Source organism: Sciurus carolinensis, chromosome 11 (genome assembly GCF_902686445.1).
Source record: "Sciurus carolinensis chromosome 11, mSciCar1.2, whole genome shotgun sequence".
NCBI lineage: Eukaryota > Metazoa > Chordata > Mammalia > Rodentia > Sciuridae > Sciurus > Sciurus carolinensis.
This window is the reverse complement of record NC_062223.1, coordinates 46644129-46671327: the sequence shown is the minus strand read 5'-3', so window position 1 is coordinate 46671327 and position 27199 is coordinate 46644129. Positions and strand designations below refer to the sequence as shown.

The 27199-nt window shown below is 34.6% G+C and overlaps 1 protein-coding gene across 4 annotated transcripts in view; it reads right to left on the bottom strand.

Moving 5' to 3' along the window:
• Dcdc1 (doublecortin domain containing 1) overlaps positions 1-27199 on the bottom strand; it is a 494469-nt gene that overhangs the window by 51794 nt on the left and 415476 nt on the right. For 3 of the 4 annotated variants that reach the window (XM_047516704.1, XM_047516706.1, XM_047516707.1), the window contains 3 exons: positions 21785-21908; positions 6281-6456; positions 3037-3129 (listed from right to left, as the gene is read on the bottom strand). In XM_047516704.1, coding sequence (XP_047372660.1) covers positions 3037-3129; positions 6281-6456; positions 21785-21908 — 393 coding nt within the window. Of the gene's footprint in view, positions 1-3036; positions 3130-6280; positions 6457-21784; positions 21909-27199 lie in introns of those variants that run through there. The other variant, XM_047516708.1, reaches the window with a different exon arrangement.

Sequence of the window (27199 nt, the reverse complement as noted above, 5' to 3'; positions counted from 1 at the left end):
AAATATTGATTTATTTCCCTCTCAAACAAGAGCTGGGTATGCCCTGTGGGTATTGAAATAAGTGGCCCACGGCTCCTTGAGGAGCTGTCTACCTAGTTAGCAACAGACTCGTAGGGTGACATTGTAGCTGATGCACTAGTACCTGGCCAGTGCACTGAAAGAACACAGAGGGAAAACAATGTATCTAAGGAGTGACATTTGAGTTGGGCTTCAAAGGGTGAACAGGAGCTCATCAGGAAGGGGATAAGGTACAGCTGAGTGTATGGACTGGAGGAGGGCCAGATGAAACTGAACAAGAAGACAGGAACCAACTTGAAACACTCAGGCTCCCAGACAGAATCTGGCTTCTGTATCAAACAGGAGGCCATTGGAGATACTGCAAATGTGTAGCATTATAGATCTGCCTTTTAGAAGGTTAACTGCCAGGAAGTTAGAAAATGGACTGTCAGTGGGAGAGACTGGACTCTAGGTAGCCAATTTATATTAGAGGTAAAAAGGTAGGAATTATGGGGAAGAAGTAGAGCTAAAGGAGAGTGATTCTACATTTCCTAAGGAATACTGTTGTGATGATTCTGCCATTAGAAGGAGGAAAATGAAAGGTTATTGCTAAATATATTTGATGTTAGAATGTACTCTTTATAGCAAGTGAATTAGCAGTGTCTTCATGCTCCTTAGTAAGTAAGACCTAGCTGAATGAAGAATATGTCTACATTTTATTACCTTCATTGGGATAAAGCAATTAAGCACCTTATTAGGCCCTCTATTTTTTTTAGGACACCACAGAAGGAAATAAACCAGTGAGAATTAGATCTTTATGTCTTGTACCCTAATTCTGAAAGTTGATGGACCTGTGAAGACAGGGCCATATTCCTCATCCATAAGAATTGGTGAGGTAGGAGGAGTAGAAGGGACCTGCAAGAGTACTGAGGCCCAGTCACAAATCTCCATGCTTCAGTTCGGATGACAGTCAAATACTCAATCCAATTCCTTCTAATTTTCCCAAATTGATATCTTTGCAGGTTCAGGCAGCTATAATATGACCTAAGAAGAATTAACTATCATCATTTCTGCCCCCACTCACATTTTCCTAGGGAAAATGTTTACAGCCTGAAATATTTTTAGGACGACTGGGTGAGAGAATAGAAGGAATGGGTGGTTAGTAGATCTTTCTTTCTCTCTGTTTCAAACCTTTCTTTTAATGTTGAATTTGGCCTACATGGGTAGGTTGAAGAGGATAGGGATAAAGAGATTTTGCTTTCTCAGAACTGGTGTGAAGAAGCATCAAGTGGCTATGGTTCCAAGAGAACTGCATTTCAACCCAGTCCAGAATGTTCTTGAGAGAAATTGAACCTGGAGGATATGTTCCTTGGCCAAGGTCATGTGACTGGTGAGTAGGAGTTCTGAAATTCAAACTTAAATCTCTGTTTTGTTTTGTATGTTTCACTCTATATTTAACTCTTCTGACTACTTCACATGCTAGTGTGAATGGGAAAAGGGATAGAAAACTATTGGCTTTTAAGCACTTGATAAGGAATGTGGGCTCTGAAATCAGACTGCCTGCATTCAAATTTTAGCCTCTCACATTCTAGCTGAGTAACCTTGGAAAAATTACTTAACTTCTTAGAGCTTCATTCACATCGTTAGTAATAGAAGTTCAGGGCTTTGCTGAAGGCTTCCAGCAAGTTAATAGCAAAGTGGGCCTAACATCAAATCCTTTGCCCACTGACCCAGTGTGTTTTCTAATACTACATGTTGCCTGCAACTTTGCAGGAAGCAGAAGGCATCAACAGAAAGTTCTGCGTCTATTACTCTAATATGAGACATTTTACACTATAGATGGATATAGTAGTACCTATCTCCTAAGAATATTTTACAGATAAATATGTCAACTCTGTGAAGCACCTGGCACATGAAAATAATGCAGCCAGGCAGGATGGTACACCCCATAATCCCAGCCACTGGGGTGACTAAGGTAGGAGGTCCCAAGTTCAAGACCAGCACAACAACTTAGCAAGACACTGTCTGAAAATTTAAAAAGGAAAAGGACTGGGGATGTAACTAAATGACAGAGTGCCCCTAAGTTCAACCCCCAGTGCACATGACACACACACACAATGCAACACAGTCTTAAAATGGACCAAGCACTGGAAGCATTTCATGTCAACTTTTTCCTTTAATTCTCAAACCACTTCTAAGCAGCCCATTCTACTAAAGAGGAAATTGAACCTGGAGGATAAGTTCCTTGGCCACGGTCATGTGGCTGGTGAGTAGGAGTTCTGAAATTCAAATAAATCTCTGTTTTGGTTTGTATGTTTGTTTGTTTGTTACAGCATACTATGGTTTCCTTAAAGGGCCTCGTCATAGAACGATATTAGACTTAGAAAATGAAGAAACTGAGGCCAAGATGCTGAGCAAGAATTCTGGGATGACTCTGCTACATGGATGAGAAGACCCAAGAAATAAGGTCCTCTGACTCTCACCCCAGGTGTGAGGACAGGTAACCATGTGGACTTCTTAGGTTTAGACAGTTCAGTAAAATGGCATCTGGTCTTTGATTTTGCTTTCTCAGAACTGGTGTGAAGAAGCATCAAATGGATATGGTTCCAAGAGAACTGCATTTCAACGCAGCCCAGCATGTTCTTGAGAGAAAAGGGCAATCAGAGAATAAAGGAACTGCCATCTCCCAGACCACATTCGGCAAATACAAACCAAAGAAAGGTACTGTAAAACTGTGAAATATATTTTTAAATGAGATTTGTATTTATAGAGTTAATGATTCAAAAAGTTAGGGGAACTTGCCAAACCTTGAATTGGGGGGAAATTCTGTTTTTATTAATTAACATCAGTCTCATAAACTCATGACATTGTGTGTGTATAATGATATATATATATATATATATATATATATATGTTTCATTATAATTAACAACTTGTTTCTTATGTAGATACAAATATACTTTGTGTTAATGGTTATACATAATAATTCGGGCATTTGAGTAGAAAAATGCCTTTACATTTAGTATATTAAATATTTACCTCTCCAAAAAATGATGAAATTCAGTCTCATTTATTTCCATCTCAGAATTCTTAGCAACACAGATTTTCTCTTTCCTTTCAGGATTAACATTTCTGAAACAAATTATTTAAGATTTGATTGTATTACTATTAAATTGTCAATTATTTCTCAATTAGGAGGTCTTAATTTACCATGATTTACCCTAAAATAGCCTTTCTTTCAAAAAAAAAGAATTTCCAAAACTAATACAATTAAGCTTCAAACTACATATTAAATAATGATGTTATCTTACAAACAGTATATGAGTACTTTACATAAGAAAATTAATTTACAATATTCTAGTCCTCTTCCAATAAAATTAAACACTGTGATATATAAATTTGTCAACTTTGAAAAAAAATTCAAGCAATTACATTAATTTTGTCTGTAATGTTTTATTCATATATGGTTCTATTATTAATCCAAACCTAAACTTTTTTTACACTACTGGGGAGTGAACTCAGAATCTTATACAAGCTAGACAATGCTTATACATGCTAGGCCTTTGAGCTATATCCTCAGTCCCAAAGCTAAACATTTTTTTAAAAGAAGAGTAATCATGATCATAAAAGGATGCATTATTGAAATTATTTAAATTTTCAAGTTAGAAAACTATTCTTTGTACTTTTAAAATATCTTTATTAAATGAAGATGTCATCAAATTTAATGATTCATTCATTCATTCAATAATCATTGACTTGAGGTTTACTATAGGTCTTTAATAATATGACTAAAGTGACTGTAATACATTGATTAACTAGGACATACAGTTCCAGAGAAGACAGTACATGTCACTCCTGTTTCCACCTCATAGATTGAGGCATTGTAGGTAAGTATGAAACAGTAGTTGTGAGGCTGGGAGGAAGCCAGGTGTCCCAGCAGGAAGCCAGAACAACAGGTGCAACAGAGTGCCTAGTAGCTACAACTAACTCAGCGGGGAGTAATATGGAGTTCAGGGTTAATATATAGAAATGTCCCAACTTATTGTCAAAATATGTTTCTTATTCTGGAGATGGGAGGTGTTAGGCAGTGTGGGGTTTTGGAGTAGGAATGGGGGAAGTGTTGATAAGAACTAGAGCTAAAGAAATATATAGGAATCATTTATAAAGGGCCTTAAAAGCTATAGTAAGGAGCTTGAGAAAGTCCAGACGTCATAACTTATTAACAATTATTCTGTATGTATTGAAATGACTTGAAATATTAAGTTTACTGTAGAGTTTTATATTGAGCCTTTCTTCTTATGATTCCTTAAAGTACCACTTATAAAATTTTCTTTGTTTAAAATATAATTCTAAAAGATGAAATTTTCCTGTGACAAAAAATTATGAGTCTTTAAGTTATATGTTCTTGGCAGCCATTATCAAGACTAATTGAGAAGATCTTGTCACTCACTAAGAATAATATCAAGTAAATAATAAATAATGCTATTTGATCTTCCTTTGGTTTTACAGATGGAGGAACCAATAACAAAAATAAACCCTCAAAACAATCTACAGAACCAGAGCTGGATTTAGTAAAATTAGATATTTCTATTTCATCATTCTCTCATGATTTTACTTGTAAAGGCACTAAACAATTGAACCTCTTTCTTTTTAAACCTAAGCTTCAGGTTAATTCAAGGAATGTATCCATATATGTCAACAGAATTTATTTCTTCTGTAAGATATGTAGCTTGGATCTATTAAAAGCAGCATCTCAGGGCTTCTACCTTGCATGACTATGGGATGCTGTTCACACAATGTGAACAGTTCTTTCAGGAGGCAGGCGACATGGCCATCCTGTAGCTAAGTCTCTTTACTTGCAAACCTTTTGTTAACCAGTATTTACATACAGCAGGGGTGGGTGGAGGTTTTGACACTGATGACCTTGTAGAATACTTTTTGAGCCAGTAAAGAAAGATTAAAAAACATTTAGTACAATTTTAGTGTCAAGTGCATGCCAGTGTATTTTAATTTCTTAGGAATATGTAATTAATGAAAAAAGTGAATAATGTCCAAATACTTCATGAGCCAGGACACATTATTCCATAGACAGACGATGGACAGTTTCCTATACTCTCTGCCAGAATACTTGCCCAAATTTGCCCAAATTTCTGTCAAAATGTTTGGATTCCCCGACTGAACCATGCATTTTAAAACATTAACATGATACTACCTGCATATAATTTTGAGCGGCAATTAAAGATTAGAATAAAAATAAGTAAATAAGAAATCATGTATTAACTTTGGGGCTTTAGGAAAAGGTTAGACACTTTTTAAGGGCATTAACCTCACATTTTACACATAGCAGAATGAGCTAATTATGAAATGTATGCGTCAAAGATTTCAATTTCAGGCTTGACTTTACTTTGAAGATTAATTTTTTACTTTATCATCTTTACAGGCAGTTCAGTGGACAGCCAATCTGAATGTTACTCATTGTTCAGTGATGTATGAAGTATATTTAATCAATGTGAAGAAAGTAATATTAAACTATTATCGGCAGTCTCAAATATCCTAAATATCTCAAAAGAAAGGTCAAGAGGTAATATTGTTGGAAATTATATGAGAAACAGTGTGTTTAACTCATTCTTTACATCAAAGCTTTTCAATGACCTATGATTAATTTTTTTATAAAAAGTAATAAAAATATAACAGGTGATTTTTCTCCAATATTAGAAAAAAACTGTTTACAAAGATTTTATTTCAATCATAAGGTAAGATCAATACTTTTCTAGGAAGATAAACTTTTAAAATGTTATCCAGAGGAAAGAAGATAAATTGTATAAAGTTATACTTTTGAGAACTATATTTGGTCATTATGTATTTCAAAGATATTAATAAGAATAATTGTGTATAATAGTAACTTAAAGGAAAAATTACAAAGTTACATTTATGAAGCAATTTGTGAGTTCAGTTGTATCAACATACATTCATAAAACTCAAGCAAAAGTGCTAATTCCAAACATACATTTCTTGTAGAATCTTTTTTTTAATCAAAGCTACTCATTTCTAACTCAATATTTTCTCCTGTGTTTATCCTATATCAACAGAGATCAAATTAATTTCCTGATATAGAAACTAAATGAATTTTTGTATCTATTTTCATCTTTAAATATCAACATGGGAGCCCTCATTCTAAATAAATAAATAATTACCTCCAGAAAAATACTTATAATAAAGAGGACAAAAATCTGTAGAAACTAGAAAGTATATTTAATGATAATTATGAGCAACTCATTCTTACTGTGTTTTAGATGAGATTTCTGGACAAATGGTAATAAGGGATCTGCTTTTATTCTTGTCTCCATTTCTCAAAACTCTGAGTTTCATAGGGACATACTGCTCTGGTGTCTTATGGATGGGTTTCTTCATAGGAGGGCTGTTGGGAACAAGCAGTCCTTCTATTGGCCAATCAAAGTCCTTCAGAAAGAAATGATAAAAATGTGAAAATAAATAAGAAAAGTTGCTTCTAGATTTATATTTTAAATCTTTCACTTATTCAGCAAAAATTTATTGGGCCTCTTGGCTATTCTAGACAATTCTAATCAATGTTTCATTTGCATAGAGGGGAAAATTAACGATTTTTTAAAGTTTATGTATAACTTGTGGGTGATTTATTCCATTTGACAGAAACACCATTCTGGAAAAACAGAATTTTGAATTTTTTCTCATCATAAAGTATCCTTAATAATGTAAAGAAAAGAAGAATGTGCAAAAAAATAATTTTATGATAGCCTGGAATAATATCATCTTAAACTAGATGTGGCAAATAAGACTATATAGAAGAATTTTTTTAAAGCAGAATAATATGATTAAATAGCTTAAATACATTTTAGATGCATTGTTCTGGGATTCACTATCTATTCATCCATACATCCATTTATTTATGAATTCATATATTATCAACTATTTATTGATTGTTTACTATATTCTAGGGACAGTACTAGGCCCTGGAAATAAAACTACAAACCGGGTAGTATACTATCCCTCAAGGGATTTGTATAAAGTTGTACTTTCAGAACTTTGGGGAATTACATAAACTTACCTAGAAATAATTTAGCAATCATAATAGTGTAAGTATAACAGTGACAGAGTTCCATACTCTGTGCAGTTGAACTTCAAAAGAGAAGACCCTAACTCAATATTGCCATAGAACAATCTTAAAACCTTAATAGGGACTCCAGACACTGCACCCGCCTGCCCACCACTGCATCTGTACTACTCAGCTCCCGCCCGAGCCCCACGTGGACTCAGCACCTACACTGCAACTCCCCAGCATGTTTGGAGGCTGGTGCAGAGGTTTTGAATTATCCCTGAGGGCATGGCCACCATTTTTGGATGGAGTAGCTCCCATCCTGAGACACCTTCAGGAGACTGGAGGTCCCTTGACAGGTACCACACTCGCATGGAGATACTGAGGACTGGGAGGTTTGAGTGGTGGATGACTGTGAACCACAGAATTTTTAAAATTTTTTTATTTTTTATTTCTTTTTTTTCTCACTCTATTTTCTTTTAATTTCCCTATTTCCTTGGAGTCTCTTTCTCCTTTTCTCATGCTAAAGACCAGCTTCTTTTGATCCCACTCTCACTCTTCCCTTGATCAGGTACCTCTATTTACTCACTTCTTATTCCATTAACAGTTACATCCTACACCCCTCTCCTTCCTCTTCATCTACTACTAGAAGTTGTAGAGCTCATTGCAAGCCTATTGGCTGTACTATAGATAATAATCAAACTCATCCTGTTCGTTGCAATACTGTTAACATCTTCATAGGGGCTCTCTGGTGTAGGGTTGCATATTGTTTGTATGGTGTCCTGCTGATATTGATCTTCCCCTTGTAGGGGAGAGGTGTTGAAAACCTGCAGGGTCACAATAAGCCTGTAGTGGGGAAGTTGCAATACGTCAGATCTTCACTGCTAGAGGGGAAGATTCAGGAACAATATGAAAAAAACAGGGGAAGAAAGTGTCCCTAACAAACCAAGATGCTATTTTGATAGAATTCAATGACAACATTGCAGTAGAAATGACAGAAAAGTAGTTTAGAATCTACATAATAAAAGCAATCTGTGAAACAAAAGATGAGATAAGAGAGCAAATGCAGGCAATGCATGATCACTCCAATAAACAATTAAAAGAGTAAATGCAGGAAGCAAAAGAGCACTTCAATAAAGAGAGAGAGATTCTGAGGAAAAAAAAAAAAAAAAAACCAAACAGAAATACTTGAAAGAAACAATAAACCAAATTAAAAACTCAGTAGAAACATCACCAACAAAATAGATCTCGTGGAAGACAGAATCTCAGACAATGAAGACAAAACATTTACTCCTCAAAATAAAGTTGACCAAACTGAGAAGATGGTAAGAAATCATAAAAAGAACCTTCAAGAACTATAGTATAATATGAAAAGACCAAATTTAAGATTTATTGGGACTGAGGAAGGCACAGAGATACGAACCAAAGGAATGAACACCTGTTCACTGAAATAATATGAGAAAATTTCTCAAATCTGAAGAATGAAATGGAAAATCAAATACAAGAGGCATACAGAACACCAAATGCACAAATTTACAACAGATCCATACCAAAGCACATTATAATGAAAATATCTCACATACAAAATAAAGATAGAATTTTAAAGGCTGTGAGAAAAAAGTGTTAGATAATATATGAGGTGAAACCAATACGGATATCAGCAGATTTCTCAGCCCAGACTCTAAAAGCAAGAAGGGCCTGGAACAATATATTTCAAGCTATGAAAGAACATTGATGTCAACCAAGAATCTTATACCCAGGAAACTAACCTTCAGATTTGATGATGAAATAAAATCTTTCCATGATAAACAAAAGTTAAAGAATTTATGAATAGAAAGCCTGTACTACAAAACATTCTCAGCAAAATATTTCATGAGGAAGAAGTCCAAAACAATACAAGTCAGCAAAGGGAAGAACTACCCTAAAGGAAAAGTCAATCAAAGGAGAAGCCAAGTCAAGTTAAAAACCAAAAATAAGCCAAAATAACCAGGAATACAAATCATATCACAATAATAACCATGAATGTTAATTGTCTAAACGCATTAATCAAAAGACATAGACTGGCAGATTGGATTAAAAAGAAAAACCCAACAATATGCTGCCTTTAAGAGATTAATCTCATAGAAAAAGATACCCACTGTCTAAAGGTGAAAGAATGGGGAAAAATATACCATGCACATGAACTCAGTAAAATAGTAGGGGTTTCCATCCTCATATTAAATAAAGTGAATTTCAAACCTAAGTTAGAAGAGATAAAGAAGGATATTTCATACTGCATAAACCAGCAAGACATAACTATTTTAAATATTTATGCCCAAACAATGGAGCATCTATGTACATTAAACAAACCCTTCTCAAATTTAAGAATCAAACATACCAAAACATACATTCTCACCACTGGATAGATCCTCCAAACAAAAACTGAACAAAGAAACTACAGAACTAAATAATACAATCAATGATATAGACTTAATGGACGTGTATAGAGTATTTCATCCGTCATCGAGCGAATACACTTTCTTCTCAGCAGTTCATGAATCCTTCTGCAAAATAGGCCATACGCTATGTTACAAAGCAGCCATTAGTGAATACAAAAAAATAGAGATACTACCTTGTATTCTATCAGAACATAATGGAATGCAATTAGAAATCAATGATAAAATACTAACCAAAAACTACTCCTACATCTGGAGACTAAATAATATTCTATTGAATGAAACATGGATAAGAGAAAACATCACGGAGGAGATAAAAAAATTCTTAGAGGTAAAAGAGAACAGTGACACAACATATCAAAATCTCTGGGACACTCTGAAAGCAGTACTAAAAGGAAAGTTCAATACATGGAGCTCATACATTAAAAAAATAAAAAATCTGAAACTAAATGACCTAACATTACATCCCAAAGTCCTAGAAAAAGAAGAACAGATCAATGCCAAAAGTAGTAGAAGTCAGGAAATAATTGAAATCAGAGGTGAAATCAATGAAATTGAAATGAGAAGCAATTGAAAACATTGAGAAAAAGTTGGTTCTTTGAAAAAGTAAACAAAATTGATAAACCCTTAGCCACACTAACAAAGAGAAAAAGAGAGAAAACTCAAATTACTAGAATTCATGATGAAAAAGGAAAGATCATGACAGACACCATTGAAATACATTATATAATTAGAAGTTACTTTCAAAATCTATACTCTAACAACATAGAAAATATCAAAGACATTGACAAAGTTTTAGAGACATATGATCCTCCCAAACTGAATCAGAAAGACATACACAATTTAAACAGATCAATTTAAGGACTGAAATAGAAGAAGTCATCAAAAGCCTACCAAACAAGAAAAGCCAGGACCAGATGGATTCTCAGCTGAATTCTACAAGACCTTTAAAGAAGACCTAATACCAATACTCCTCAAAGAATTCCAGGAAATAGAAAAGGAGGGAATGCTTCCAAACTCATTCTCTGAAGCTAATATCACTCTGATACCAAAACCAGACAAAGATGCATCAAGGAAAGAAAACTTTAGGTCAGTATCCCTGATGAACACAGATGCAAAAATTCTTAACAAAATTCTGGCAAATTGCGTATAAAAACATATTTAAAAGATAGTGTACCATGATAAAGTGGGGTTTATCCCTGGGATGCAAGGTTTGTTCAACATCCAGAAATCAATAAATGTAATTCATCACATCAATAGATTTAAAGTTAAAAATCATATGTTTATTTCAATAGGTGCTGAGAAAGCATTTGATAAAATACAGCACCCTTCATGCTCAAAACACTAAAAAAAAAAATAGGGATAGTAGGAACATACCTCAACATTGTGAAGGCTATCCATGCTAAGTCCATGACCAGCATCATTCTAAATGGAGAAAAACTGAAAGCATTCCCTCTAAAAACTGGAACAAGACAGGGATGCCCTCTTTCACCAATTCTGTTCAACATCATCCTTGAAACACTAGCCAGAGCAATTAGACAGACCAAAGAAATTAAAGGGATACGAATAGGAAAAGAAGAACTCAAGCCATCACTATTTGCCAATGACATGTTTCTATATTTAGAGGATCCAAAAAACTTCAGCTGAAAACTTCAAGACCTAATAAACAAATTCAGCAAAACATCAGGATATAAAATCAACACACATAAATCTAATACATTTCTATTCATAAATGATGAATCCTCTGAGAGAGAGATTAGGAAAACAACTCTGTTCACAGTAGCCTCAAAAATAAAATAAAAAACTTGGGAATCGATATAACAAGAGAGGTGAAAGATTCTACAATGAAAACTATAGAACATTAAAGAAAGAAATTAAAGAAAACCTTAGAAGATGGAAAGGTCTTCCATGTTCTTGAATATGAAGAATTAATATTGTTAAAATGGCCACTCTACCAAAGGCACTATACAGATTCAATTCCAATTAAAATTCCAATGACATTCCTCATAGAAATAAAGAAAACTATCATGAATTTCATGTGGAAGAATAAGATATCTTGAATAGCAAATATAATCCTGAGCAGAAAGAGTGAAGCAGGAGGTATCACAACACCAGATCTTAAACAATACTACAGAGCAATAGTAACAAAAACAGCATGGTATTGGCACCAAAATAGACAGGCAGACCAATGGTACAGAATAGAAGACACAAAAATACAGTTACCTCATACTAGACAGAGGAGCCAAAAACATACAATGGAGAAAAGATAGCCTGTTCAACAAATGGTGCTCGGAAAACTGGAAATTCATATGCAGTAAAATGAAATTAAACCTCTATCACTCACCCTGCACAAAACTCAACTCAAAATGGATCAAGGAGTTAGGAATTAGACCAAAGACCCTGTACCACATACAGGACAAAGTAGGGCTGAATCTTCATCATGTTGGCTTAGGATCAGACTTCTTTTTTTTTTTTTTTCATTTACATAGGGTAATGATGTTTATTTTATTTTTCCCCTCCCCCCACCTCTCCCACCGCTCTTTTCCCTCTACACAGTCCTTCTTTCCTTCATTCTTGCCGCTCTCCTTAGCCTAACTCTAAACCTAACCCTAAACCTAATGCTAGCCCCTCCCACCCCCCATTATATGTCCTCATCCGCTTATCAGCGAGATCATTCGTCCTTTAGTTTTTTGAGATTGGCTTATCTCACTTAGCATGATATTCTCCAGTTTCATCCATTTGCCTACAAATACCATAATTTTATCATTCTTCATTGTGGAGTAATATTCCATTGTATAAATATGCCACAGTTTCTTTATCCATTCATCAACTGAAGGGCATCTAGGTTGGTTCCACAATCTGGCTATGGTGAATTGAGCAGCTATGAACATTGATGTGGCTGTATCTCTGTAGTATGCTGATTTTAAGTCCTTTGGGTATAGGCCAAGGAGTGGGATAGCTGGGTCAAATGGTGGTTCCATTCCAAGCTTTCTGAGGAATCTCCACACTGCTTTCCAGAGTGGCTGCACTAATTTGCAACCCCACCAGCAATGTATGAGTGTTCCTTTTTCACCACATCCTCGCCAACACCTATTGTTGCTTGTATTCTTGATAATCACCATTCTAATTGGGGTGAGATGAAATCTTAGGGTAGTTTTGATTTGCATTTCTCTTATTACTAGGGATGTTGAACATTTTTTCATATGAGATTCCCAAAGCACAAGAAATCAAAGCAAGAATCAATAAATGGGAAGGATTCAAACTAAAAAGCTTTTTCTCAGCAAAGGATACAATCAATAATGTGAAAGAGAGCCTACAGAGTGGGAGAAAATCTTTTCCACACGCACTTCAGATAGAGCACCAACCTCCAAAATATATAAAGAACTTACGAAACTTTACACCAAATATACAAAGAACCCAATCAATAAATGGGCCAAGGAACTGAACAGACACTATACAGAAGAAGATATATAGGCAATTAATAAATATATGAAAAAGTGTTCAACATCTCTAGTGATTAGAGAAATTAAAACTCTAGATTTCATCCTACAAGAACACAGTGGTCTACAAGGCCCTGCATGTTAGCCAGGCATGGTGGCACATGCCTGTTATTCCAACTATTCATGAGGCTAAGGCAGGAGGATGGTTAAGTTTGAGGCCGGCCTGGGCAATTCAGAGACTATCTCAAAAACAAACAAAATAGAGTCAGTGGTTACGAGGCCCCGTGTGAGGCACACCTCCTCTTTCTCTCCAATCTTGTCTCCTGCTCTCTCCCCACAGCTCACACTGTCATGTTTTACCTCATTGTTCCCCAAACCTCATCTCATGTTCTTTGCATTGTCTGTAATACTCTTCCCCTAGAGATGTGTTTGTTCTTTGGGTCTTTTTATTTTTTGATTATTTATTTACTTATTTATTTATTTTAATTATTTATTTTTTTATTTTTACAGACTGCATTTTGATTCATTGTACAGAAATGGGGTACATCATTTTGTTTCTATGGTTGTGCATGATGTAGATTCATAACATTCACGTAATCATACATGTACATAGGGTAATGATGTCTGTCTCATTCCACCATTTTTCATACCCCCCCTCCCTCTCATTTCACTCTACATACTCTAAAGTTCCTCCATTCTTCTTTCACCCTTTCACACCACTCCCCCATTATATATATCATCATCCATTTATCAGGGAAAACATTCTGCCTTTGGGTTTTGGGGATTGGCTTATTTCACTTAGCATGATATTTTCCAATTCCATCCATTTATTTGCAAATGCCATAATATTATTCTTCTTTATGGCTGAATAATAGTCCAATAATACCTACTCCCTATATTTGCTTCTAGTTTACTCTTAGCTCTCATTATTGACTAATTCGTAAAAGCATCTGGTGGAATGGCTAAGTGTTTGGCTTCTTGAGCTAGCCTGAATGCATTTGAATCTTTGACTTGCCATTTTCTATATAACCTTGAGAAAATCTTTAACCAAAGATAGATGGAAGCTGAAGTATAAATTCTTCCTTTTCTCCTCTAAGAGAAACTCTGCTAAGAATGCTATTTAAGTGGCTTCACGGACAACAGCTTGATAGTACATTCTCATATTGGCTCTCCTTTCTGCCCTGCTTGTTTCTTACTCCTGTTCCCTGAGACTGGACTTCCTAATAGGACAGTAATATATAACCATTTTTTGGGGAACCAGGCAAGACCTCATAATCCACATAAAAGTAAGAGATGTTTCCTAAAGGGGATATAGGTACCTACCCAAAGAAAAGGGAAGTCATGTTAGCAGGCAAAATCTCAGATGGTCACAATAGAGGGGGTCCTAGAGTTCTGGGAGTATCCAACTGACGTGCCAAAGATAAAGACACACATGGATTGGGGGTATGTGCTGGCATGGTAATCCAGTACAGATCAAGATATGGGGCCTTTAGTTTATGGACAAGGAGAACATGTTTTTTTCAAAGCTAATATAACATTAGTACAATTAGAGCTAATTTACATTTCCTAAACAGTTTTAAGAATTTTGCAATTATGCTGAAAAAAAGTGTCTTAAGTAAATTATAAACCAAATCTGAAGGTTGTGAAGATTTTATTCTGAAATGACATCTAATTATGATGTGCTAATTTGTGAGATGATTGAATAAACAATTGCATTTAGTTAGGAGAAAAGCAGTATAAATAAATGTTTAAAATTTTGATGGGAAGAGTGTTTCTCAGTTTAATGTTTTTTCTTTTATATTCGAATATGATGTTTTTCCAGATAAACATATTAATATAGTGACATACAATGAGCTTAACTTATCACACTTCTAAATAAGCAAAATTTGCATTTTAGAAGTATTATTTTATTTCTTACTTTCACTGAGAATTTTTCACCTGTATGGAAATGAAATTGCAAAGAGTGCACTATAAATTATTCATTTAAATAAGTAAGTGCCTGTTATCCATGAATGGACTGCACAGGTTTGCTCTCCCTTACCATGGTTCTTGATCAAATAAATAAATAAATAAATAAAGGTTATGAAAAATGTATCATATTTTTATTTGAAGTTTTTATTGTAAAAGGTTTTAATTAATATGAGAGGTAGTTGTGGATGGGTCCACATAATCTTCAAGAATAAGTTTAGGATCAATCTGTATCTATTCTACAGTGAAAATATTAAGCAATTCATAGCAAGTCAACTTTTACACTAGTTTCAGTCAAAAAAAGATCAGAAAGTAAGGGTTGGATAGGTGGGAGAAATGGAGAAAAGTCTCATTAAAAATTACTCTCATCTTGAAGTCCTGGTGTAAAATAACTAATATTTCTTCTTTTCTCTTGGAATGTGGAAGAAAAGACAAGGAAAAAAAAAAAAAAAAAGACTCTTCTTCATGCTTAATCAGTGAGCTTGCCAATTATAGACCCGGGATGTGGAATTAAGAATTTCTCCATATCCCACACATGCTATATTTCTGAGGAACATATCAGAAATGTGACCTATCAGCTACCAGCTGTTTTTGGATCTTCTCACTTCTGAGTCATCTCATGACAAGTGGTAGCCAGTGTGAACCTTGGCTTTAGCACCACGAAGCACTGCTGACTCTGTTAGGCCTCCTTTACTTTTCAGGTGGAGGAAGGAAGCCCAACAGTTTTCTCTTTTCAGTGGGAGATATCACAGAAATCCAAAGAAAGAGATGAAAATTAGCTTGGGTTCCAAAACTTCCCAATGTGGGCACTACCAATGGCAATTCTTCCACTAAAATACTTTCATTTTGTATACATATGCATACACTGCAGTGAATCTCAACATTGTGTACAACCACAAAACTGGGATTCTAATTAGAATAGGATGTATGTCATTTTGTATAAATATATCAAAATAGATTCTACTGTCATGTATAACTAAAAAGAACAAGTCAATATAAAAATAAAATAAGATACTTTAATTCTTGTTCTGATGTTTAAGGCACTTTTAATTTGGAAATAAACACAGTTTGAAGACAATGAAAGATAATAATAACATGGATAATTAAACGGAACTGGAGTGCTGTTTTTTCTCAGTTGGCACACCTGTGGTTCTAATCATGCTCTGCTGGTTTTCTCTGTGTTCACACTGTTCCATGGCACAGCTACACTGTCAGAAGATTCTGGATTTGTGCTGGTGCTCCCTTCAAGGATTATAATTCTGCTTTTTTCTTTTTCACCTCTCTTAAGCAGACAAAACATGTTTTCATTTTGAGAGTCAGCTCATTGATCTCCATTTCTTAGTCATGTTGGTCCCACTCCATCTATTTGTTATTAATAAACTAATAAGTAAATCAATCTTCAATTTTCTCTCTTGAGCCTTTTCATATTCCCTTAACTAATCTGTGGTTTTCTTTCAAGGATGCACTTCTACCCCTTTCTCTCCTCAAGATGGTTTCTTACTTTACATAAAATTTCAAAAGACCATTTGCTATTCATATAAAGGGTCCATAGTCTGTATGGAAAACTTATGTTGTCCTGGATCCTCAGAGGCCTCCAAGGACATGCCTCTTGTCCCTTTTGACTACTGGCACTATTGTCTCTTAACAAATGAATAAAATGTGTACTTTTAACTTTCTTTTGTCTATCATGAGCCCATCCGAAGAGATACGTTTTAATTTAGTAATTTAGAAAATTTTAAGTCACTATCCAGTGTACATTCCAAAATATTGTCTCTTTGAACTCACTTTTTTTCCAAAGATTCCATTCTTTGGAATGGATTCATGAAAAATTCATTGATCCTTACATCTAAGTATTAAAGAATACAACTTTTCAATTCATAACTTTTTACCCAAAGTGTGATAAAATAACCTGACTTTTAAAAATTATTCCCATGGTCATAGTTACATAATAAGCCAAAGAATTAATGAAACTTCTTTTTATAAGGTTTTTTTAAAAAGTATTTTTTAAAATACTGATATCCCCAGCTACATGAGCTATTTGTTGATAAAAATACTATCAATTTCTTTTTAGAATGAATAATATATAAAAGCAATAATAGGCATGAAATCAGTTCTCAGATTAGCTGTTACCACTGAGAAGTAAACAGTTTGGGGCATTAATGCAGTCTGAAAAACTACAAAGATAATCCTGTATTTTCATATTGTTTATATTTCCTTACGTCTTCCCTTAGTCACCATTCTACTTTGGAAAGTCTTGTTAAAGAATTAACAAAAGAATTGGATTCTCACTCAAGATAGTGTCTTTTAGATGGTTTCATGGGTTCAGAATTTTGACTTAATTTTTAGGCCCATTCAGGCAATCATCCTGGCTAAACTTTCTTCACTCTGATTGTATGACTGAATTAACTTGGTCAACAATTAGCCTGTATTTCTGGGACACCAAATTTTTATTTGTTTCTTCTTCCTCCTTTATTAATCAGCTCTTCCTCCTTCCTTTTCTGGTTTCTTCCTTTCTTACAACTGTAAGCTTCAGTTAGGGACCATGTCTATCTCCTTTCTTGTTCTGTATGCATTGCCTAAATATATAATAAATAATAGTTAGAAAAATGGTAAAGTTCAAAGATTAAGTATGGAATAAAATTAATACATATGCTTATAGTGCCTCAAATATTATGTATTCCACAATGAAAATGTTACATTTCCTAATTACAGTCTTTCCAACCAAATTATTAATTATACTTAATTATACACTGAAATAAAATAATCTTTTTGCTGAAAATCAACTGTGTGAAAATAAGACTGGAAGAAAATACCGTTCCTGTTGATACAATGGATCCAGACTCGAGCAAAATAGATAATATTTAATCTGATAGCTATTTGAGTTCCAAGTTTGGTAACTACTTTTTTCTCTCCCTTGAACATTTCAAGATGTAGCAGGACCCTCAGACTGAGTCACTTTGAAATACACAGTCAGTTTGCCTGACTTTCACTAATATAATACCTTAGGTCTCTCCCTTCAGTTCACAAGTGAAGGTCAGAGTTTCATTGGGGTATAGTAACTCATCCACTACATACAAAAGCTACTGTTCTGTTTGAATGGCTAGAAAAGACTGAAGTTATGTGTATTAATTCCTAAGATCATTTAGTCATCAAATCCCAGACCACCAATAAAAAAGTTATTTTCTAAGGTAAATATTCAAAGGACCCTGATTAGCTTAGGTATCCTAATATATTTGCCATTTGCAATTTAAATAAATTTATTTAATTACTTTTACTTATAAACTGATATGAAAGAAAACCACAATATTTGAAATATGTGAAATTGTGGTAATTACAATGGTCTCCCTTCCTATATAAAGAAGTACCTCCTTATAGGCTTCCCTGTCCATCCCTCTATGCATTCAGTGGATTAGAGGTACCCCAGTTTTGCCAATGTATATTTTTTTTAAAAAAACTTTTGAATTTGTTTTTAAATTTTGTCATTTTGATATATATTCAATCATATTAGAGTGTCAAATTTCTTGCCAGAATTTTTGTTTCCTTTTAAGGGCAAACCTCTCCTCAAGATAGTTTCTGAATTTTGATGAAAGTTCAATAAACCATGTACCATTGGTAAAAGGGGTTCATGGTATCTATATGTAGATAATTTAATATAATAAATAATGGTTAGATGAATGGTTGTCTTGGATACTAGGAGGCCTCAAAAGACATGACTTTTGTCCTCTTCAGTTACTGGGCAACTTGCTGGCATCTCCACATCACCAGTCGGTATTATCCTGCCTGCTTTCTGGGTTTTAGCCTCTGTCCTTCTTGGACTTCTAGAGAAAAATCTACAATCAGTGCAAGTCACCATCTTTTTTTTTTTCTTGGCATATGTGGCTCTACTTGTCTTTCCATGCCCACCCTCTACCCTGGACTCCATGTTTGTTCTCACTAGTACCATGAACCCTGTATCTCACAACATTAATTCCTAAGATCATTTAGTTGTCAAATCCCAGACCATCAGTTGCCCACTCACAGGCCCTGCTGTTTTGAAGTTCTCTTTTTTCTTTACAAAACTCAACTTTTGTCAGGCATGGTGGCACACATCTATAATCCCAGCAATTTGTGAGAGGCAGGAGGATTGCAAGTTTAAGGCCAGTCCCAACAACTTGGTGAAGCCCTAAGGAATTTAGCATGACCCTGTCTCAAAATAAAAAATAGAAGGCTGAGGATGTAGTTCAGTTGGTAGAGTGTTTGTCTCACATGCACATGGTCCTAGGTTCAATCTCCACTAAAACATTTTAAGAAAATGAAAAGGGCTGGGGATTTGGTTCAGTGTATAAGTATCTCTGGGTTCAATTCATGTTATGGAAAGTAAAAAAGTCTCAGTTTTCTAGACTGGTGCTTCACTGCAGTCTAAATAAAAAGGCATCTTCAGTGCTCGAAGCAATGACTTCTTTTCAGATACCATATATCTTTCGATTAAAGTGCTGAGACTTGTGGATTTACTCAGTGAGGAAGTGCAGGAAAACATGGTTTAAGGGGGAAAAAACACTTGATTGAGACCAAGAAATACAACAAAATAGGTAAATTGATTGAATCTCTGTTACAAACAACTCAAAAATTCAAAATCTAGTGTAAAATTTTTAGAAAATATTTTAGAATATATAGTTGACCCAGGGAAGGGCACAGGAAACAAACCCAGCACCCAACTTATGTGGGAAGTCTCATAGGAGACATTCTCCCCTCATAAAATAAGAATCATAGTAGACTAAATTTCACTGAGTAGGAAAACCAGAAATAATACCTCTCCAGAAAGTGGCAAGTAAAATAGATTGCCTCAAACATTTTCACTAGTGGAGAAGAAAAATAATCTTCATTGAGAATTCATCCACAGGCTGAAAATATGATATAAAATGCATCAAAAAGAGGCAAAAGATGGAAAGTATAAGTGTTAAGTCAAAATGAGAAGTTGTGGCATACAGTCAATCAGAGTGCTATTAAGAATGGAGTGAATACATACTGGAGAGAGAATGTTTGAAGGGATGATAGGTGATAATTTCCTGGAAATCATTCAAGAGATCAACCCACAGATTCAAGAACCCCAAAGAAACTGTAAAACTGAAACAGGGTAAAATAAAAAGAAACCCTCAGTCAGGCATGGTGCCTGTGTGTCTTGGGAGGCTGAAGCAGGATCACAAGCTCTAGGTCAACCTTAGCAACTTAGTAAGAACTTTTCTCAAAAAAAGAAAAAAGGTCTGGGATACAGATCAGTAGTAGAGTAACCCTGGGTTCAATCATCAGGACCGGAGGAGGAGGAGGAGGAGGAGGAGGAGGAGGAGGAGGAGGAGGAGGAGGAGGAGGAGGAGGAGAAGGAGGAGAAGGAGGAAGAGGAGGAAGAGGAGAGGGGGAAAAGGGGGAGGGAGAGGAGAAAGAAGAAAGAGAAGAAGGAGAAGGAGGAGAAAAAGAAGGAGAGGGAGGGGGAATAGAAGAAGAAGAAAGGAGAGGGAGGAGGAGAGGAAATTCTCAGATATAATGTGGCAAAACTGTACAATATCAAGGAAAAGATATTAAAAGCAAACATAAAAAGGAATAGCATTTAGAACTACAACCCACTTCTCCAAAATAACAAGGGAAGGTAGAAGTCAGTGGTTGTATCTTCAGTTTGCCAAATGAAGACACTTTCAGATAACTAAAAACTGAAAGTTGGGCATGGCAATAGATACCTATGTTGCCAGTATGAGCAACACAGCAAGACCCCATTTCAAAATCAAAAACGAAAAGGGCTGGAGATGTAGCTCAGTGGTAGAGCATTTGCCTTAGCATGTGTGAGGTCCTGGGTTCCATTTCCAGTACTAAAAAAAAGAAAGAAAGAAAAAGAAAACCAAAAGCATTTTTTACTAATAACTAAAAGAAGGATGTTCTAGGCCAAAGGAAAATAACCCTAGGTGGAGGGACTGAGGTGAAAGAACCAATTATAACAAGAAAGATGCAAACTTTGGGGTAAATATAAATATGTATCAAATGCACACAGCAATGTTGATATCTGGGAGAATTTTTTAAAAGATAACACTTAAGCATATGATAATAAAAGTTTGTATCACAAATAATAGGATTGAAGTTATATATTCTGTTATTGATTATTTGAAAGAAGAGTAAATATATTTAACTTTGAATTTTGATCATTTATGTATGTAGGCTAAAAATATTCAGAGTAAGAACAACAACAATAACAACAGATAATGCAGAGGGTATAATTTCCAATCTGCAAGAAGCTGGGTTAGAGGATGGGATACAGAAAAGTTAGGACAAATACCAAACCAATAATAATCCAAATATATCTATAATTATAAAAATCAGAAAAGATGCTTTAGTTTAAAGATAGTGGTCATTAAATAATTTCTCAAGTTAACTACATGCTGATTATTGGGAAATCCCCTAAGACAGAATATACAATACCAGAAAGTAAAAGAATGTAAAGAAGATATACTAAACAAATAATAACCAAAAATACAAAAAAAAAACAAAACTGGTATATATTTCTATCAGTATTATATAACTGAAAAGCTTTCATTAGAACTAGAGAGTTTCTAAATAATGATAAAATTTCTACTTATCAGGAAGATACAATACTTTGAACACGTGTGTGCCTAAGAACTAAATTTCAAAATATATAATAATCTTTTTTAAAATAAATTTGATGGGTAAGAAAAAATAGATTAGTTTGTTTTCATAATGAAAAACTTGAACACATCTACAGAATTAGGAAGTTTTATCTTCTATATTGAATAACTGCAATTCAAAAGATGCATGGAAATTTTCAGCAGGCTGATCACATAGAGGTCTTAAAGTAAGTCCCAACAACCTCCTCTTCTACTAAGCCATACAACCTCATTAAGTTGTCCGCTGGGAAGGACTGGCCACATGTAAGTAAGCTTGTTCCATAGAGGGTTTTCCACTCTGGAATGCTTCCATTGGCCTGGCTTACTGATCCCTTCGTGTTTTATGGCCCACCTAAAACAAAATAAAAACAAAAAGGTATGTAATAAGGCTAAATGCCATTTCAAAATTCTTATTTTTAATTTAGTACTTGCTATGTACTACACAAAGACTTAGTTTGAAATAAAAAACCCAATCTGATCAGTTGCTGTTTACAAGAGACACAAATGAAAGTAATCTAAAAATAATAGATTTTAAAAATAGGAAAACATGTTTAAATTAAGGCAGAATTGGCAATATTATATTAGACTGAGGAATTCAAGGCAAAAGAAAGAATCATTTTATAATAACAATGACATTTAATAATATTAAAATAGAACAAAAAGCAAAATTGTTAGATATTCAGAAAGAAAATAGCAAACACACAATTATTATGGGAGTAATTATTTCCAGATCAACAAATTACAAACTACAAGATAGTTTTTAAAAAGATAATAAATAAGAACATAAAATATCTGACCACTCTAACTAATAAATATAATTATGATCATTTATTTATACAGATTGTGATCTAACAGAGTCTGTCTTCTCAACCATTTCTGAACATTTGTAATATTTGCCAAGTATGAACAAAGTAAACTTCAATACAATTGTAAAGTAAAACTCACACACATTTTGACAAATAATAGAATATATTTAATGTAAGTGGAAGATTAAATTTTATAGTTTGAACCATATAATAATTTAAAAACCACACATCTCTTTCCCAAAATACTATTTTACCAGATAGAGAAAAAAATAACATGGTCAATAGCAATATAAACAATAAAAATAATATATGTGAAAACTTACAGGATACGTTTAGAATTATATTCAAATTAAACTTGGAGAATTTATTTACTAAAACCTAAATTGAAAATGTAAACTAATAAAGCCTTCAACTCGATCACTTATTTCAAAAACATAAAATTATCTCATGAAAATTAGGTGAAGGGGAAAAAAAGATTCAAATAATTTGTAAAAGAAAACCTCAGTTGAATGTTTTCAAGAAATGTTTTTGAAATAAAGAAAGAAAATAACAAATCTCTTGCAAACAAATCTAGATTAATAACACAAACTAAATAGGAAAATTAAGCTAAATAATTAACATAGAAGATTAAAAGTGAGAGTATATTATTCATATTTTTATTAATAAATGCAAAAATTCTGATAAAGTAAATGAATTTCTGAAAAATATTTCATGGATTTGAAATAGAAAACACCCTCATGCATATAATTTTACAGGTCAGGAACTAGATCATTTGTATGCTATATAATATGTCCTAAACCATAAAGATATAGAAAACTAGTTAATTCACTCCACGAAGGGGATATAAGCTTCACAATAAAGTCAGTCGCTAGCAATTTAAGAAAAGATACACCAATATTACCTATAATTAAAGATGTAAAATTCCTAAATCAATATTTACTAATATAATGTAACATTATGGCAAAAGAATAGTCACTACAGCTAAGTAATACTGGTCCTAGAAATGAAATGATGGACATGTATTAATATAATACATCACTGATTAATGAAGGAGAATACAGGAGCTGTACATCACCCATAATTTTCTAGTACATATGATGGTCATCAGACCCTGAAAAATTTTCTAGGATTGCTCAGCCCTGTCAAACCATCTGCAGTACTCCACCTTATGTTAAAGGACCCAATTTCCCACAAGCTTGCTGGAAATGCATGGGGCCAGACACCCAAGAAGTGGTGGTAGCAGGAAAGACCTATTTCAAAACTACATGGAACTAGGAAGAATAAAGTTGATGCTCTCAAAAGACAGGCAATGGTGGAATACAGCTCCCATGTTACATTCCCCTTCTTTTCTCAGTGAGCTCATGCAGTTATTATCTGAATAATGCTTCTTATGTCTTATTTTTTCATAATGCCTCCTAGAGTGTTAGGTATGTACAAGACAATACTCCACAAGCTGAAATAAATAGACTTTTATTTCTCTTTAGATAAGAGAAATAGAAAATCGATTCATCAAACATATTTAAGCTATTAGAATATTACTGAATAAATTCCAAAGGTGGTAAACTCCTGTTATTGTAGATAAAACTGAGAGAGCACACATATTTTATTTTATTTTATTTTATTTTATTTTATTTTTTCTGAATTTTATTTTATTTTTATTTTATTTTATTTTTCTGAATACCTGGCCATGTCCATGACCTGTTTCTTTTGAAACCCTCCTTTGTGGTAGTTTTATCCATTGCACATCAAGTTATTCTGGGCCTGGAGATGTGAAAACTCTCTTCTTGTCCTGCATGGCCATTTTCCAATTACAGTTACTCCATCCACCTCCAAAGACACCGTTTTTTTTTTTTTTATGCACATATCAGTGGCCTATAGGACCTACCACCCTTCTTTATTGAGTTCATATCAGTTCTCCTGTGTCCTCCCTTCCCTTTGTTAAAACATTTACCATCCTGGCTTACTTTTTGTTTTTCCCACCTCTGCCCCTAAAATCATTCAACATTTTTTCAATATGAAGTAGACATTCTACCCTGGCTTCTCAGTGCCTCCTGTTATCTTAACCTCATTTCTTATTCATCTATCCTTCCCATTGACAAAGTCCAAACCAGGAATTACATATAATTGAACCACTTCCAAGGTCCAATTTCAAGAACCCCACCCTGCCACCATCACCTCCCTTTTCTCTAATTCATGTAGCCCTATGCCAACAATTCCTCTATTATAACAGATGCTACAGTCCATCTCGTCTATCACCTTTCATACTCCAGAGCCAAGTAAACCAACCAACCATTGTTGAGTCCAGTTCTCTAGGCTTTGAATGCAAAACATATTCGAGAATGCTCTGAGAATTAGGACTGTTTTGGTTGTCACAATGACTTGGAAGACACTTCTCATTTAACTGGCAGGAGACTAAAAATATCAAATATCTGTCAAAGTATAGGAAAGTTAGACCTGCATCCTACAAGCTTTCCAGTTTCTGAGTATTCATGGAGGCAAAAATCTATTTACCTGACTCTAAAACCAAACTTTGTTTTGTAAAAAATACAAACTATCTTTGAATGATTTTAATGCACACTGAATTTTCTATCAATTCATCTCCCTCAAGGATAGATCTGGTTTTTTTCATGTCATTAACTCTTTTGCAAAAACCATATCACTAATGACATTACCATTCTTGGCAACAAATATAACATAGTTGCATACTTTGATACTTGTGGTTCACATACTCAGTTGATTCTATATAGAGGAGAAAGTATATACAAACTTGATAATGTTGTCTAGATAGCTGGGCTGAGTTTACATAGCAGTATATATTACTTTTACTTCCAAGCTATTTTTCTTTTATTACCATTGTCATTACAGGATAGGCATTTCTTTAAAAATCACCTTGGCGGGCAGGTTATGTTAACTATGAATTTTATTTTAGAATAGTAATGAATTCATTATAAAACATTTGTTATAAAAAGGGAGCATCATATCTGATCGTGTTAACATTGACATGTTAAATTTATGACCATAAACCTCAGATGGACTCCAGACCTGCTGTGGGAGGGACATATCACTTCCTTCTCATTATACCTCTCAGACTCCATTGCCCATTTCTGGCTGTCTGCTAGAGATCTTATTTCACTGAGAAAAGAGAAGTGGACAGAAAAGATTTCCCTCATCCTCCCACCAGCAAATCTACCAGTCCTTGTCGCTGTGTATGCATACACTCTGCTGCCCTCCTGCCACCATGGAGCAGTCTGTGCTCTTGATCTGAAACCAACATTTTTCCTGTGCCCCAGTCCTTATCTTCTCCCCTCTAGACTTTGTTCCTGCCCTACACCATTAATTTTCCTTCTCTTCTGGGTCATTCCATTTGCATAATGTCTGACAGCCAAACATCTTTGAAAAAACTAAAAATGAAAAAGGAACCCTCTCCACACCCTATATCCTCTTCTAGTCTTTGACGTATTTCTTTGTGTTCCTTTACAGCAAATTCCTTAAAAAACTTGTCTCCTCCTCCTCTCCTTTGCTTTTCCCATAAACCAATTCAAATTAGATTTTTTTTGTCTCTGAAACACCAGTGAAACTGCCTCATAAGGTTTTTATATTACCCAAATCAAAGATCAATTCTTAAAACAAAACTAAATTAACAGCATGTTTGACAAATTATCATTCCCTTCTCTCTCTCTTTTTTTGTTTTTGATGCTTTTGTTTTGTTTAATTTGTGTGCAGTGCTGAGGATTAAACCCAGGACTTCACACATACTGGGTAAGCAGTCTAAGTTGAGTTACATCCCCAGCCTTCATTCCCTCTTTATTTTAATCTTTATTTTTTTGAGGGGTCTAGCTATGTTGCCAAGGTTGGGTCAAATTTGGGATCCACCTGCCTCAGCCTTCTGAATAGCTCCTAAGCAGCTGGGATTACAGGCATTCACCACCATGCCCAGCCTCCCTCCTCCCTAAAATATTTCCTTCACTTGACTCTTGTGAAACAATATTCTCCAGGTTTTCTCCCATGTTAGTAGCCAAAATTGTTAGTCTCCTCTCATGTGCCAGAAACTGGAAAATAAAACCTTTGAAAATTCAGGGCCTTCCACATCCATGGAGTAACAGATGTCCCGTTGTTCTGATGCATGCAGGGATATTAGTCTATGTTAAAGTAGAAGTCACATCTTGTACCTCGTATGACAAAGACAAAGGTAAAGCACTGATATAAGTCCTTTTGGATTTTGCAATCAACATCATGCTTCAAAATACTGCTCTGACACATTTACCAGATAATCCAGAAGACTGCCCATTTCAACAGGAGTCCAGGGCGTGAGAGGTATCAGAAACAGATCCGTACTGTGTTAAAGGCTTCTCTGTCACCTGGATGACATGACCTAGCAGATTCTGGAATATTAAAGGTATTTGCGGTGATAAGGATGCTATTGAAGTCTCTCTCTGGCAAATCCAATAAGAGAAGTATAGTGTGAACACTAAGTTTCTGAGTAAGACTATGTTCTCTACATCAGAAAACAATCCTGTTCTGGAAAAACAAACTTTCTCAATAAAAAGCTTTTATTGAGACTGAGAACTAGAAAATGCATTGCAAGATAACCATGAAAATTGAGCCACCATTCATCATGAGTTGGATGTAGTCATATTCTCCATGACATAAGGTAAGACAGATGAACCCCATTGTACGATGGGGCTCAAGCAAATGCAAAAGGCATGAGTCCGTTGCATTAATGCTTCTCCCTTTACTTACAACTATGACCTCAGGTGGTTCTCTAAAAGTATTTGATAAGTAACAGAAAGAGTCAAGACTGGTTCAAAAATCCTGACTTTGAACCCAAAACACAATA